The 11,819-nt window shown below is 46.0% G+C and overlaps 1 protein-coding gene across 2 annotated transcripts in view; it reads right to left on the bottom strand.

Annotated features, from left to right (window-relative positions):
* Window positions 1-5,960, bottom strand: part of GFOD1 (glucose-fructose oxidoreductase domain containing 1) — a 104,807-nt gene extending 98,847 nt beyond the window's left edge. The window contains exon 1 of one of the 2 annotated variants that reach the window (XM_011362885.2): window positions 4,968-5,960. In XM_011362885.2, coding sequence (XP_011361187.1) covers window positions 4,968-5,220 — 253 coding nt within the window. In that variant the 5' untranslated portion in view covers window positions 5,221-5,960. The remainder of the gene's footprint in view (window positions 1-4,967) is intronic. The other variant, XM_011362886.2, reaches the window with a different exon arrangement.
* Between the last annotated feature and the right edge of the window lie 5,859 nt (window positions 5,961-11,819).

The raw sequence follows: 11,819 nt of genomic DNA, 5'->3' as shown, positions 1-11,819 counted from the left end.
TCAGGTCCCACCCTGGAATCTGCATTTTGACAAGATTTCCAGGTAATACGGAGTTAATGTTTGAGAAGAACTGGGCTACTGCGTGCAGGATAAAAATGTTATATATTGATTGACACATCTTGTTTATAACTGTTTGTCTCTCCCAAGCATTTATTCATTCAATGAAAAGGCATTCATTCATCATTCAACAAATATTTATAGTGTGCCTACTAGGTGATTGACTCAGTGCCTGGTACTGTCTAGGGGAGATAAGGCCACCTTAGTAAGCAAAGCAAACAAAGGTCCTACCTCACATAATTTACATTCTAGCTGAGGAGAGAAACAGCAAATAAAATAACAAGCAAATAACCTAAAGAGATCATAAACTGAGATAGTGCTAACAAGAAGATAAAGAGTAAGACAAAGGTATGATTGACAGGTACAGGGAAAAGACTTTTGATTGGAGGATCCAGAAAGGCCTGTCTCCCAACATAACATTTGAGCTGAAACTTGAAGGTGACAATGAGCTAGCCATTCAAAGGAATGAGAGAGAACCTTTCAGGGAGAGCAAAGAGCCAGTTTGTAAAGGCCCAAGGTTGGGAAAGAGGTTGGTATATTTGAGGAACAAAAAAGAAGACCAAGTAGCTAGAGTGTGGTGAGCTTGGGAGAGTGTGTAGTCACCAAAGAGGTGGGAGAGATTAGTAGCCAGGGCCATTTCACACCAAGTAAGTTACAACAAGGAGCTTGAATGTTGTTCCAAGTGCCATGGGAGCCGCTGAAATGTTCTGAGCAGGGAATGACACAGTGCTCTACATATATGTGTCATTTACCTTTTGTCTAAAGAATAGACTGGGTAAGAAACAAGAGTGGACCTAAGGAGGCAATTAGGCAGCTTGCTGCATAGTCTAGATGGGGTGGCCTGCTGCAGCAGAACAAATGAGGTCATCAAATCTGGCTGGGGAATTATGCTGGGCCCTGCATGCCATATAGCTCTGGATACAAAGGTGAGGCACCTGGCAATCAAGGGGCTTGAGGAGAGAAAGGAAATCAACAGACAACAGTGTCATTTCATGTGCCAATTAATTTGGCAATGTCTTTGTTAAATGAAATGAGCACACACTTTTTGACCAGCAGTTCACGTATATATCCTACAAGCCGACTGGCATGTGTGCAAAATGACATATGCTCTAGATTATTCATTACATGTTTGCATAAGCAAAAGACTGGAAACAATCTAAATGTTGAGTAATAGAGAACTGGTTAAATAAATTTTGACTTATCTATACAGTGAAATACTATATACATACTTAGAAAAATCTTCAAAGGAGACAGAAAAACTGGTAACAGGAACTGCCTTCAGTTGAAGGACAGAAACTGAGACACTTACTTTTCAGTGTGTACTTTTACAGCATTTGAAATTTGGACCACGTGAATATACAACCTTTTTAAAATAACTAAATGAAATTTAAATTTTAAACAAGTGCATTAAAATAGCTATAAGGAAAGATGGCAGCCCATGGTGCTGAGACCACAAAAGGATCTGCAGGGGAACAGGACTGAGAAAGGGGGAGAATTCTGGAGGAAGTAACACTGAGGCTGAGTCTTCAAGAGGGAATAGCATCCATCACCAACACAAAGCAGAAGGGTGTTCCTGACAAAGGCATGGACATATAATCCAACAGGGATTATTCAAGGGAACAACAGTATTTTTGGCTTAGCTAAAGCTCATGGGGTTCCAAAATGGCCAGCAGCTCTTGCCTGTGATGCCAGGAAATTGGAGCTTTCCTAGAAGTGATGAAAGGGGAGAGCAGTGGCACAATCAGGTCCATAATTCTTCAAGGTAACTCTGGCAGCAGGGTGAAAGGTGGACAGAGGCAGGAGTGGGGAGGAGCTGACTAGAACCTAATTAAGAAACCACATAAGGGCCTACTTCCTACTGTGGAGGAAGTGATGATACAGAAGAGGGAATAAATACGAGAGGAATTAAGGAGTTGGCATCGATCGGATTTGGGAACTGATTCCATGGGTGGGGTAAACAGGAATAAAAGATAACTCTAACAAACTTACCTGGGCTGCCATTATCTGAGAGAAGAAGCTGAGGCAATGAAGCAAGTCTGGGTATGGGAGAGAAGAAAATGATTCCAGGGGAGGCAGAATGGTAGATTCAAATCTCTGCCTGTATGTCCATGAGCAATTCAACTCATGTCTCTAAATTTTAGTTGCTTCATTGGTACAATGGAGCTAATATCTATCTTAGAGGATTATTTTAATCATGGAAGGAAATGTTTTGTATACAGAACCTATCATATTGGCTGGCACATAATAGGTATTTAACAAGAGGCGGCCCTGGAAATGGTAAAATTATACATTATAGAAAAGTCTCTACCACAAAGCAATGACTATTTCACTAAGGTAGGGATATAAAGGAAGATGTGATTCAATTGATTCCAAGTTTCATTCCTCTAGGGTCCCTAGTCCAGCCCCTCACCTTGACAGTCCTGTGACCTGTTATGAGTATGGATTGGGAGCCACAGATTTCTCACCATTGCTGGGCAAGCAACTCACAGCCTAGGCCTGTGCTAAAAGGACAATTCAACCAAGACTAGTCAAGACTGGCTTGTCTCAAATCCAGATAAACATTAGCATCTATAAACCTCCAACGGCCAGACCAGCCTGACAACTGTTTGGGGTTTTTCACTTCCTGTGTTGTGTGTGTCGAACCTCTCACAGTGACAGCAAAATAAACCCAGATGACCACCTTGAGGTGTACTTGCAGGCACAACTCAAAGGAGAGTGACCTCTGGGTATTTTCCAGTAGTGATAAAGTCTGAAACAAGACTGTAGTCCAGCCACCTCGAAATCCAATGCCTCTTTTTTCTATAATCACAGACAACCTCAAATTACCTACAAAATCAAGAATTTAAAAAAAAAAAAAAAAGCCTAAGACCTACCATGAAAACATGAGCGAAACCCTATTCCTTAGGCATGAGCATTAAACTAAGTATTTCATATGTCTCTTATGCTTGGATTTGAAGAGGTACCTCACGTTAGTCTTATTGAGGAAAAAAAATATGATCTTTGGAAACAAGAACGGAAAAAGTATTCAGAAATATATAATTTGTGACCTTTTTTCGAAGCCATGGCCTCAAAAAACTTTAATGGCTAAAGTATCATTGATGGTCAGAAAACAGGAACACCCTTATTCCTCAAATTGCCACTCTCTTGGTAACATGCTCTAGGGTTGCTCTATGGGTCTGACCTGCAGGACTTGTGCTGCCCTAGAGGGGAGAAGCCATGTTACTTACAACAAGATCTTTCTGACATGACCACTCACATGCCCTCTAGTAGACATCTGCCTCCACATGGACCTGTTTTATACAAATTGTCCTAATAGATTCATGATATAAAATGGCTATAATCTGTTTGATATGCACGGATCCATTGTAAGCACGGAGGTTAACTACCCAACACATGCTATGTGAAATAGAAAAGAAATACTAGTCGGTGACATTCAGTTCAAGACCAAAGAAACCAGACAGCAAAGGTTGGAAGCTTAATAAAATTAACTGAAAACTGACAGCATTGGGAAGCCGATTATATCAGATGTCCCATCTGAGTCAACAGCAGAATAACCTGATAAGAACAGTTTTCTAGGGAGAAAGAGTTCTGCATTCTGGTAACAGTTCTCTGAAGATAGAACTAAAATGTATATATCCATTTCACCTACCCTAAATCCATGCCTGTTTTTAAAAATAAAACATCTCTTCAAGATTACATAAATTACCATTGGTTTCTGTGTGCTTTCCCTGTTCCTTCCCAGATCTTCCCTTGTAATTCTTCTCTAACGTGGCATCCTGTGCTGTCTCTTTCTTCACCAACAAAATTCCAACAATTTTCTTGGGAGAGTAAGGAGTGAACAATCTTCCTGGGATTGTCTTAGGTGTGTGAGTACTGCTGGTGGACAAAACATGCACTTTATCTGAGCATGACAGAGATGTTGGTACAGTACTAAGAGATTGTTCAGACTGCCTAGGTTAGGGTGGGGGACTGGATGGTGAGGTTGGTGAGCTCATCCCCAAACTGCTTGTCAACACAAAGCCTGGGAACTATTCCTGATTGGAATTCAGGAGGAACCACAGCTTGCTTCCAAGTGAAACTGGCAGCCTTTCGGCATTTTTCTACACAAAACATCTGTCTATGCCTCTAGAACTACGGCACCTATCCCCTGAAAAACTGAAGATATATGACTCCCAGTCTGCCCAGAAGACAACTCCTGGGCTGCCGCACTTGAAAGTTAAAGCCCTCTGGTTTTATCTAACCAATTTACTAACCTATGAACCTCCCTGAAGCTTGAAAACGTCCCAGTAGATCTGCCTCCCATCCCCTGCCATCTAACCATTCCCACTGTGTCCTTGCTTTCAGTGAAGACGAGATCATTCCTTCCGGCTGATTGTCACATGTCTAATTTCACACTAAACTAACTCATAGCGGAAAAAAACATACTATCTTAGCAGGGCGCCACAGCTGCTAAATGTCAGGTCATCTATCGCCCCCAGGAGAAACCGAGATTTGTGTGGGGCCCTTTATTCAAGCTTTCCTGGGCTCGCACTCGCCTCTCACAGGCGCGCACGCACAGTCAGGCACTACACACAGAGCTGGGGACATAGTTTTTCTCTCCCTCAGAGCAGCCATCCCCAGTCCTCAGCATCTGCTCCGCCTCATCCCTATCCCCGGAACACACGCCTTCTCCAGCCTCCGCACCACACACGTGGGAAAGCGCGTCCAGGTGGTTTCAGAAGGAAGGAGGGAAGCGTAGAGGTGGGGAGGGCCAGGGATGAGGGAGGAGAGCGCTCCGAATAGGATGTGGGATCTCAGGTCCCCAGGTCAGCGCAAAGGCCATGTAAGCTTCTGGGAGGAAGAGGGGGCTAGAAGAGGAAAGCAGCAGGGAAGGCAAGGAGAAGAGGCAGGAAGGGGGAGGGGTCTCTCACCCAGGGTTTTGACAGCGATCTGCTTGGTGAGGGGCGGCGGCAGGTTGATGCATACTAAGTCCACGTCCTGATGCAGCAGCACCTCGTCAATGCGACTGGTGTAGAAGGGAACGCTCATTTCCTTGGCCAGCTCCTCCGCTTCCTCCTGTGTGCGGCCCCACAACGCCTTCACCGCAAAGCCCTCGTCTTTCAGCAGCGGGATGATGACACGGGCCGTGAGGCTGGTGCCGAACACGCCCACCCCGGGAAGCATGGCTGCTCCGGTCCGCCTGGTTCTGCTTTAGTTCGCCTCTCCAGTTCAACACGCGCACACCCCTCTAGACAGTCCAGCACCCGGCTAGTCGCGGTGCGCCAGCCGCGGTGCCCTGGGCAAGGCGCCCGGGTGCCGAGAGCGCACTCAGCCGCAGGCGGAGCAGACTCGGGGCGCCTCAGTACAGCAACTGCTGCAGTGTCCGCCACGCGGGGCTTCTGTCCTTCCCGGAGGCGGCGGCGCGGACCCACCCAGGGCACCCGAGGCCCCGAAGCCCCGCGGAACCCCGGCTCAGGCGGCACCCCTGTCGCAGCGCGGGCCAGCTCCGTGCGCCCCGTGAAGGCCGCTCCATGGTCGGCTCATCCCCGCGCCCGCGCCCCCGCAGCCCGGGTCTAGCTCTCTCCCGCGTATTTTCCGCAGCCGGCTAGTCGCACGCACAAGCTTCTACACGCTGCCAGTGCCCGGACCGGCTCAATTGCGGGTCCTCTTTCTCTCCCGCTCTCAGCCCGGAATGAAATAATCCAGAGGCCACCAGGAGGCCGGCTAAACACGCGGCTCGAAGGGTGCCGGGCGCGGATCTCCAGCTGCAGCGCGGCGGTGGCGGCGGCGGCAGCAGCCAAGACGCGACGCCAGCCTTCTCATTCTGCTGCCATGTTCGCTTGCAGAGCGGCTCCAGCGGCCTCGGCCCCGGCCGGTTTGGCTCAGGGATCCCTCCGGGATGAGGGCGGAGTTGGGGAGTTTCGCTGTCAGCGGCCGGGTGTTCCTGCACCGCCCCCGCCGCTGCGCAGCGCGCCATTGGCCGCCGCGCACCGCCCCCGCCCCACCGCCGCCGCCGCGGGCTCGGGGTGCGCGCTGCCGCTGGCGCAGGAACCCAGCCCGACTCCTCCCCGGCTCCGCCTCATTCGCCTCATTCGCCTCATTCGCCTCCTGCCCCTCCGCTTCTTCCCTTTCTTTGCCCTCCACTACCTCCTTCCTCACCTCGCCTTTTTCCAATCCCCGCCCCAAGCAAGCTAATAAATCTATCAAGGCAGGGCGCACCCTCACGGGTGAGTCGTCGGTCCCTGGGAAGAAAGCAGCGGGCGCTCCCGCCCGGCAGAAGCTAGGGAACCCAGTGAGGTGTGAGCAGCGGGTAATTACAACCTCCGCTCCGGGAGCTTTTCCTGCTGGGAACCTTGCTAGGGAAGCTTTCTAGGCATTCTCTTTTAATCCTCGCACCAACCCTAAGGTTATTGGAAACCCATTTAACCGATGATGTCCTGGGAAGGTTAAGTGACTTGGGCAAGGTCACACAACAGGTGAGCAACTAACTGTCCTAGGACTGGAATCCAGGCTCCAGAGTAAGCAGTGAATGGTAGAGTTCTCTCTCCTAAAAAAGCCTGCTCCAATCGTGCTCCATCCTTCCGTTCGCGCACGCATGGTCCAGCTGCCTTCCTCTCATACAGTCATGTCTTGACAAGCTCTGCTTTCCACGCGACGCTGGCGCCCGCATAGACGCTGTAGTGCTCAGCAGCCGCAGCCGGGCAGAGTTTCCCGGAAGCGGCTGCGGAAGGTGTGTGTCTGCATCTCAGCTTAGAGACTGAGTCGCCCTGACCAGATGCCATGGCCTGGCGCTTTGACCTCTTTCACCCTGCTTCCGTGGCCCCTACTCCCCTCCTTGTGCCCCTGCTTCTTTCCTGAGCCCTTGCCAAGGTGTTGGGGGGTGGGAGCGAGGCCCGCCCAGAGCCTCTGGAGCTGTAGGAATCCCGCGCACACGTCTCCCACCATTTACTCAGCTCCGATCTCACTACCTGTCTGGCATGTAGTAGGCACTCAATAAACATTTACTATATAAATAAATGAATATTTGTTGAATGCTCGCTCTGCACCCACTTGGTGCTGGGGCGAGGGGGTCCCAAAAGTGAAAGGCATGGGACCTGACCTTTAACTCAAAATCTCTGGAGAGGTCAGGGGTCCTGTCATATTCATCTCTTCATCATTCAACTTGATGTGGGACATGCTTCAATATGTGAGTGGAAAACCGGACATAGACTTGCAAGCGGTTAAAACAACTTCTAACAACTTGCAACGAGGCAGGATATGGGTTGGTGGAGAGAGCAGGACACCAAAAAAGCTTGTGTGTGGCAATGTAGGAAGGAAGCAGACCTCAGAGAGAAGAAAGGCACAGAGGATACTGAGTGCTCAGGGGGCTACCAGCAGCCTGGGAAGATCTGAGACGAAAGAAGGTATTGCCACCGATACTGGCAGTTTGCAAGAACCTAGGCAGGAGTGTCGACTAGGGCAGGGATGCAGGCGATGGTGTTAGGAGGCACCTTCTCAGTACACAAGAGGCTGGGTCATATATCAGAGATGGCACCGCTCGCATTGAGGAGGGAATGTGGAGCTTGGCACTGGAGTTAGAAGGAAAACCATAGCACCTGCGGTTGACTTCTGGCTCTGCTATATATTTGCTGTGGGACCTTAAGCAGATTACTTGGCATCTCTGTGCTGCAGTTTTGTCTGTAAAATGGGGTAATAATGGTATACGCCCCAAAGGATTTTAGACGATTATATGGGTTAATTTTTATACTGTTCTTAGAATAGTGTGTGGCATATAGTAAGCTCTATATAAATGTTAAATAAATATGGAGACTGGGTCTGTTACCAAGATCATAACTTGATATGAGGACAATTGTGTAAGTACAGCATTATCTAGCCAATAAGAGAGAGTTTCGTTTGTGTTCTTTTAAAGGGAACTCTACTCCTAGCTTCAGTGTGAATAAAAATAAACCTTTCATCTACATAATATCAAAAGATAATGATAACATTTGATTCTTATTAGAAACGTACAAAACAAACATCCCCATTTCACAGAAGACAAAACTGAATCCTGGCAGCAATTCAAACTTATGGGTCCAAAACAGAATGCTTCATTTCTAACCCTGCCCTCAAATTGTTTCTTCCTCAGTTGTCCCCATCTCAGCAAATGCCACTGCCAGCCCACCAGTTGACCAAAACCTTGAAGCCACACAGGACTCTTCTCTGTCATATACTCTATCGCCAAGCGTCAACAAACCCTGTCTACTCTGCTTTCAAATTGTGTCCAGAGTTTATGGTGGGGATTCTGAGTTACCATCATCACTCTCTGGATCACCTTTTCACTGGTCAACCTGCTTTCACTCACTCCGTCTAGTCCATGTTCTCCACTCAGCAGCCAGTGATCCCATAAAAGACTTGTCAGATCAGATCCACCAGGCTTCACACCTATCAGTGAATAAACCCCAAAGTCCTCAATATGAACTCGAAGGCTCTATCTGATCTAAGCCCCTGTTTCAAATATCTCATCACCTACCTCTTTCTGCCACACACCCTGCATTCCAGGACACTGGTGTCATGGCTGTTCCTTCTACAGGCAGGGCCTGTTCTTGTCTCAGGGCCTTTACACTTGCTGTTTCCTCTGCCTGATCATTCCCTTCCACCCCACACACCCATCCACGTGGCTCACTCATTCGCTTTACTCAAGTCTCTGCTCAGATGTCCCCTCCTCACATGGCTTTGCCTCACCAGCCCATCTAAAATAATACCTCTGTCAGATTTCGTCCCTTTGCCTGGCTTTATTTATTTTTTTTTTTTTATAGCTCCTTTCACTAACTCATACTATATATCTGTTTATCATTCATTTGCCTCAACAGATTATAAATTCTGTAAGATCAGAGTTTGTGTGTCTTGTTCACTTCTGAATCCCCACTGCCTGAAATTGTATCCAGCATCTGCTGGACACTTAATATACATTTGTTGGGCAAATGCTTATATGTTCTCCTAATAACTACATATTATGATGAGTGTATGTGTTAATATTTATAAATTCCTTAGAACTTGCCAAAACCATGTCGCTTGGAGACATGAATGGCAATACAGTGTGACACACGCCATGGTAGGGGTCTGCATGGGGATGATTTGGGAGTAGAGGAAGGCTTGGAATCAGAATGCGAAGCCTTTAAAGACTTGAAGAGAGAGGAGTTGGCTGAACCAGGTTTTGTAAGACTTGCTGGAGTTAACTAGAAAGAAGAGGAGAATATTCTAGACATAGGAAGGCTAAAAACAGACTAATTCAAGGTGGAGGGATCTTTGTGAAGGAGGCCAGGATGTGATGGGGAGTCACTGAAAGGCTTAAAGCCAACAATGAACAATCAGATCGGTGTGTTAGAATCATCACTCAGGTTCCACCACAGAGGTTGGATTACAAGCCCCCAGTAACCCAGTAGAGTGAAGGGAGGATTGAACAAAGGCGCAGGCTGGGAATGAAGATATGGGGACAGGTACATGAGCTAAAAGGGGGCACTTTGTATTATAACAAGGAGATGGAATCTCCCCAGCCTCATAGCTAATTGGACATGGGAAGTGATTGAGAAGGAGTTGGAGTGACTTCCCAGGATGGGGCTAGCAGACAAATTGGGTATGTGTACATCTGTATCTCACTTGTTCAGCAGGTCTTGCTTCATGAGTACTGGGCACAGGAGAGTTACTCTCGACACTCATTCATTCTAAGCTTCTAATAACAGGCCTTTGAACCAAAGTGCTGTGCACATGATACCCTCAGAAATACCTGGTGGTTATTCTTCACATTCTTCATGTGAATCCCTCTTAAACTTGGATCCTGAATCCTAACACAACCTGACATTCTGACATTTTAAAACACTTCTAAAAATAAGCCTAAGAATTCCTTTCCCCTTGATCCACTAATTAGCTGCCAACCTCTGCTATTTGAATTTGGTGACGATTTAGGCCGATTCTAATGTCATTGAAAATCATTGTCAGGTGACTCCAAAAAGAATATTCTAAACCTTCTTTTAGAAATAAAAATAGAAAGGATTTATTTTTTATTCATAGCCCTAGGATGATGATAAAATGGAAATTCTTCTCATATTAATTTAGTTTAATAATTTAAAATATTTTTAATTATAAAAGCCACTTATACATATTACAGAAATTTCAGAAAATAAGATGATTTCTACCTTAATCTCTTCTTCCTTACATAGCCACTGTAAATAATTTGGTTTATTTGCTTCCACAGTTTTGGAAATATTTTAATGAAAAATAAAAGGGAAAGTCTTACTATTTAGTTAGATTTATTTATTAGTCTTTTTGATATAAAGTAGAAACAGGCTTTATATTTTTAGCCGAGTTTAAATATCCAATTCCTTATAAATCTTAATATTTTGAAATGAAATATTTTTGCTCTTTGTAGAACTATAGCTTTGCCAAGTTGAAAAACTTGAATAGTTACAACCACTGAAGAGCCTAGAGCAGTTCTACTAACCAGTTCTAATAATCATAGTGCCAAAATTTATTCCTTAACTGGTTTTCATGACCTCATTCATCATCATACTTTCAACACTTTGAGTTTTCTTGTTGTAAATAATAGCTACCATGTATTGAATGCTTGCTGTCTATGAGGCACTAAGCTAAGTACTTTGTATGTATTTACTCCTCACAGGTCTTTTGGATGCATGCAATTATATCCCATTATTACAAATAGTAATAATAAAGAAACTGCTACAGAAAAAAAAGTAACTTGCCTGATATTGGTCATCAAGGCAAGCATTTGACTGAAATCACCTGGCTCCAAAATCATAGTGTGTAACCACTAAGCCTGCTGCCCTTGAAGTTATGTTAGATATCACAGCCCCAATTTTCCCCTGACGACAGGGCACTTGACCCTGTAGAGAAGAGAAGCACACTCGTGTTTCTTTTCTATGTCCTTCTCCTTTTCCCCTAATGAAGGTCAACTGACTGCATGAGGAGGAGTTCACCAGCACTGCCATCCAGGACAGGAAAAGCAGTGTACGCCTGTGCTGCTGTTCCCAGGGGACAGAGGCACGAAACAGCATTAGCTGCCACCATTTCTCCTTGGGTGCCTGCAGTAACCTCCTAACAGAACCAACTGTCACACTCTTGTGCCCTCTGATCCTCGAGTAACCAGAGAGAGTTTTTAAAAGCATTGGCCAAGTCACTGACTTTTTAAACTCCTCCAATGCTGTCCTCTTCCACTTGCAATATAATCTAAACCCTTCAACATGACTCAGGAGGCTCTCTGCTGTATCCCCCCGACACTCCTTTTACCAATTCCACTCACTCTTGAGCTGTCAGTCTTGCTGTGTCAGTATGCTTGCCTCCTCTTCTACAGTCTCATCTAGTTCTCTCAAGATATTTGCACTTTCTGTTCCCTCTGCCGGCTTGTTCTCAGCCTTTTGGGCCCAAACTGCATGTTGCATCCTCCCCACGCTATATGGTAGCTATTCTCTCCAAACCCCCTTTCCAACACTATCCTGTAAATTCCACTCGCAGCACCTACACAATCTTCTTAAGTTTGCATCCTTGACCATTGCCTGCCTTCATCGACTGGAAGCTCCCTGGGTATAGGCATCTTGTTGGTCTCATTTATAGCTATCTCCGCGGGCTAAAACAGTACTTGGAACCTCACTGATACACAGTATATCCTTGCGGAATGAATAAATTAACCACATAGCTATTAAAACATTTTCTAATATCATGTAATGGCATGGAAAAATGCTTATAGCATAATGTTGTATTTGAAAAACCAAAACAATATTGCATATATAATA

This window comes from Pteropus vampyrus, unplaced genomic scaffold (assembly GCF_000151845.1).
Source record: "Pteropus vampyrus isolate Shadow unplaced genomic scaffold, Pvam_2.0 Scaffold80, whole genome shotgun sequence".
NCBI classification, from domain to species: Eukaryota; Metazoa; Chordata; class Mammalia; order Chiroptera; family Pteropodidae; genus Pteropus; species Pteropus vampyrus.
The sequence above is the reverse complement of the archived record's forward strand: the minus strand, read 5'-3'. Positions and strand labels throughout refer to the sequence as shown.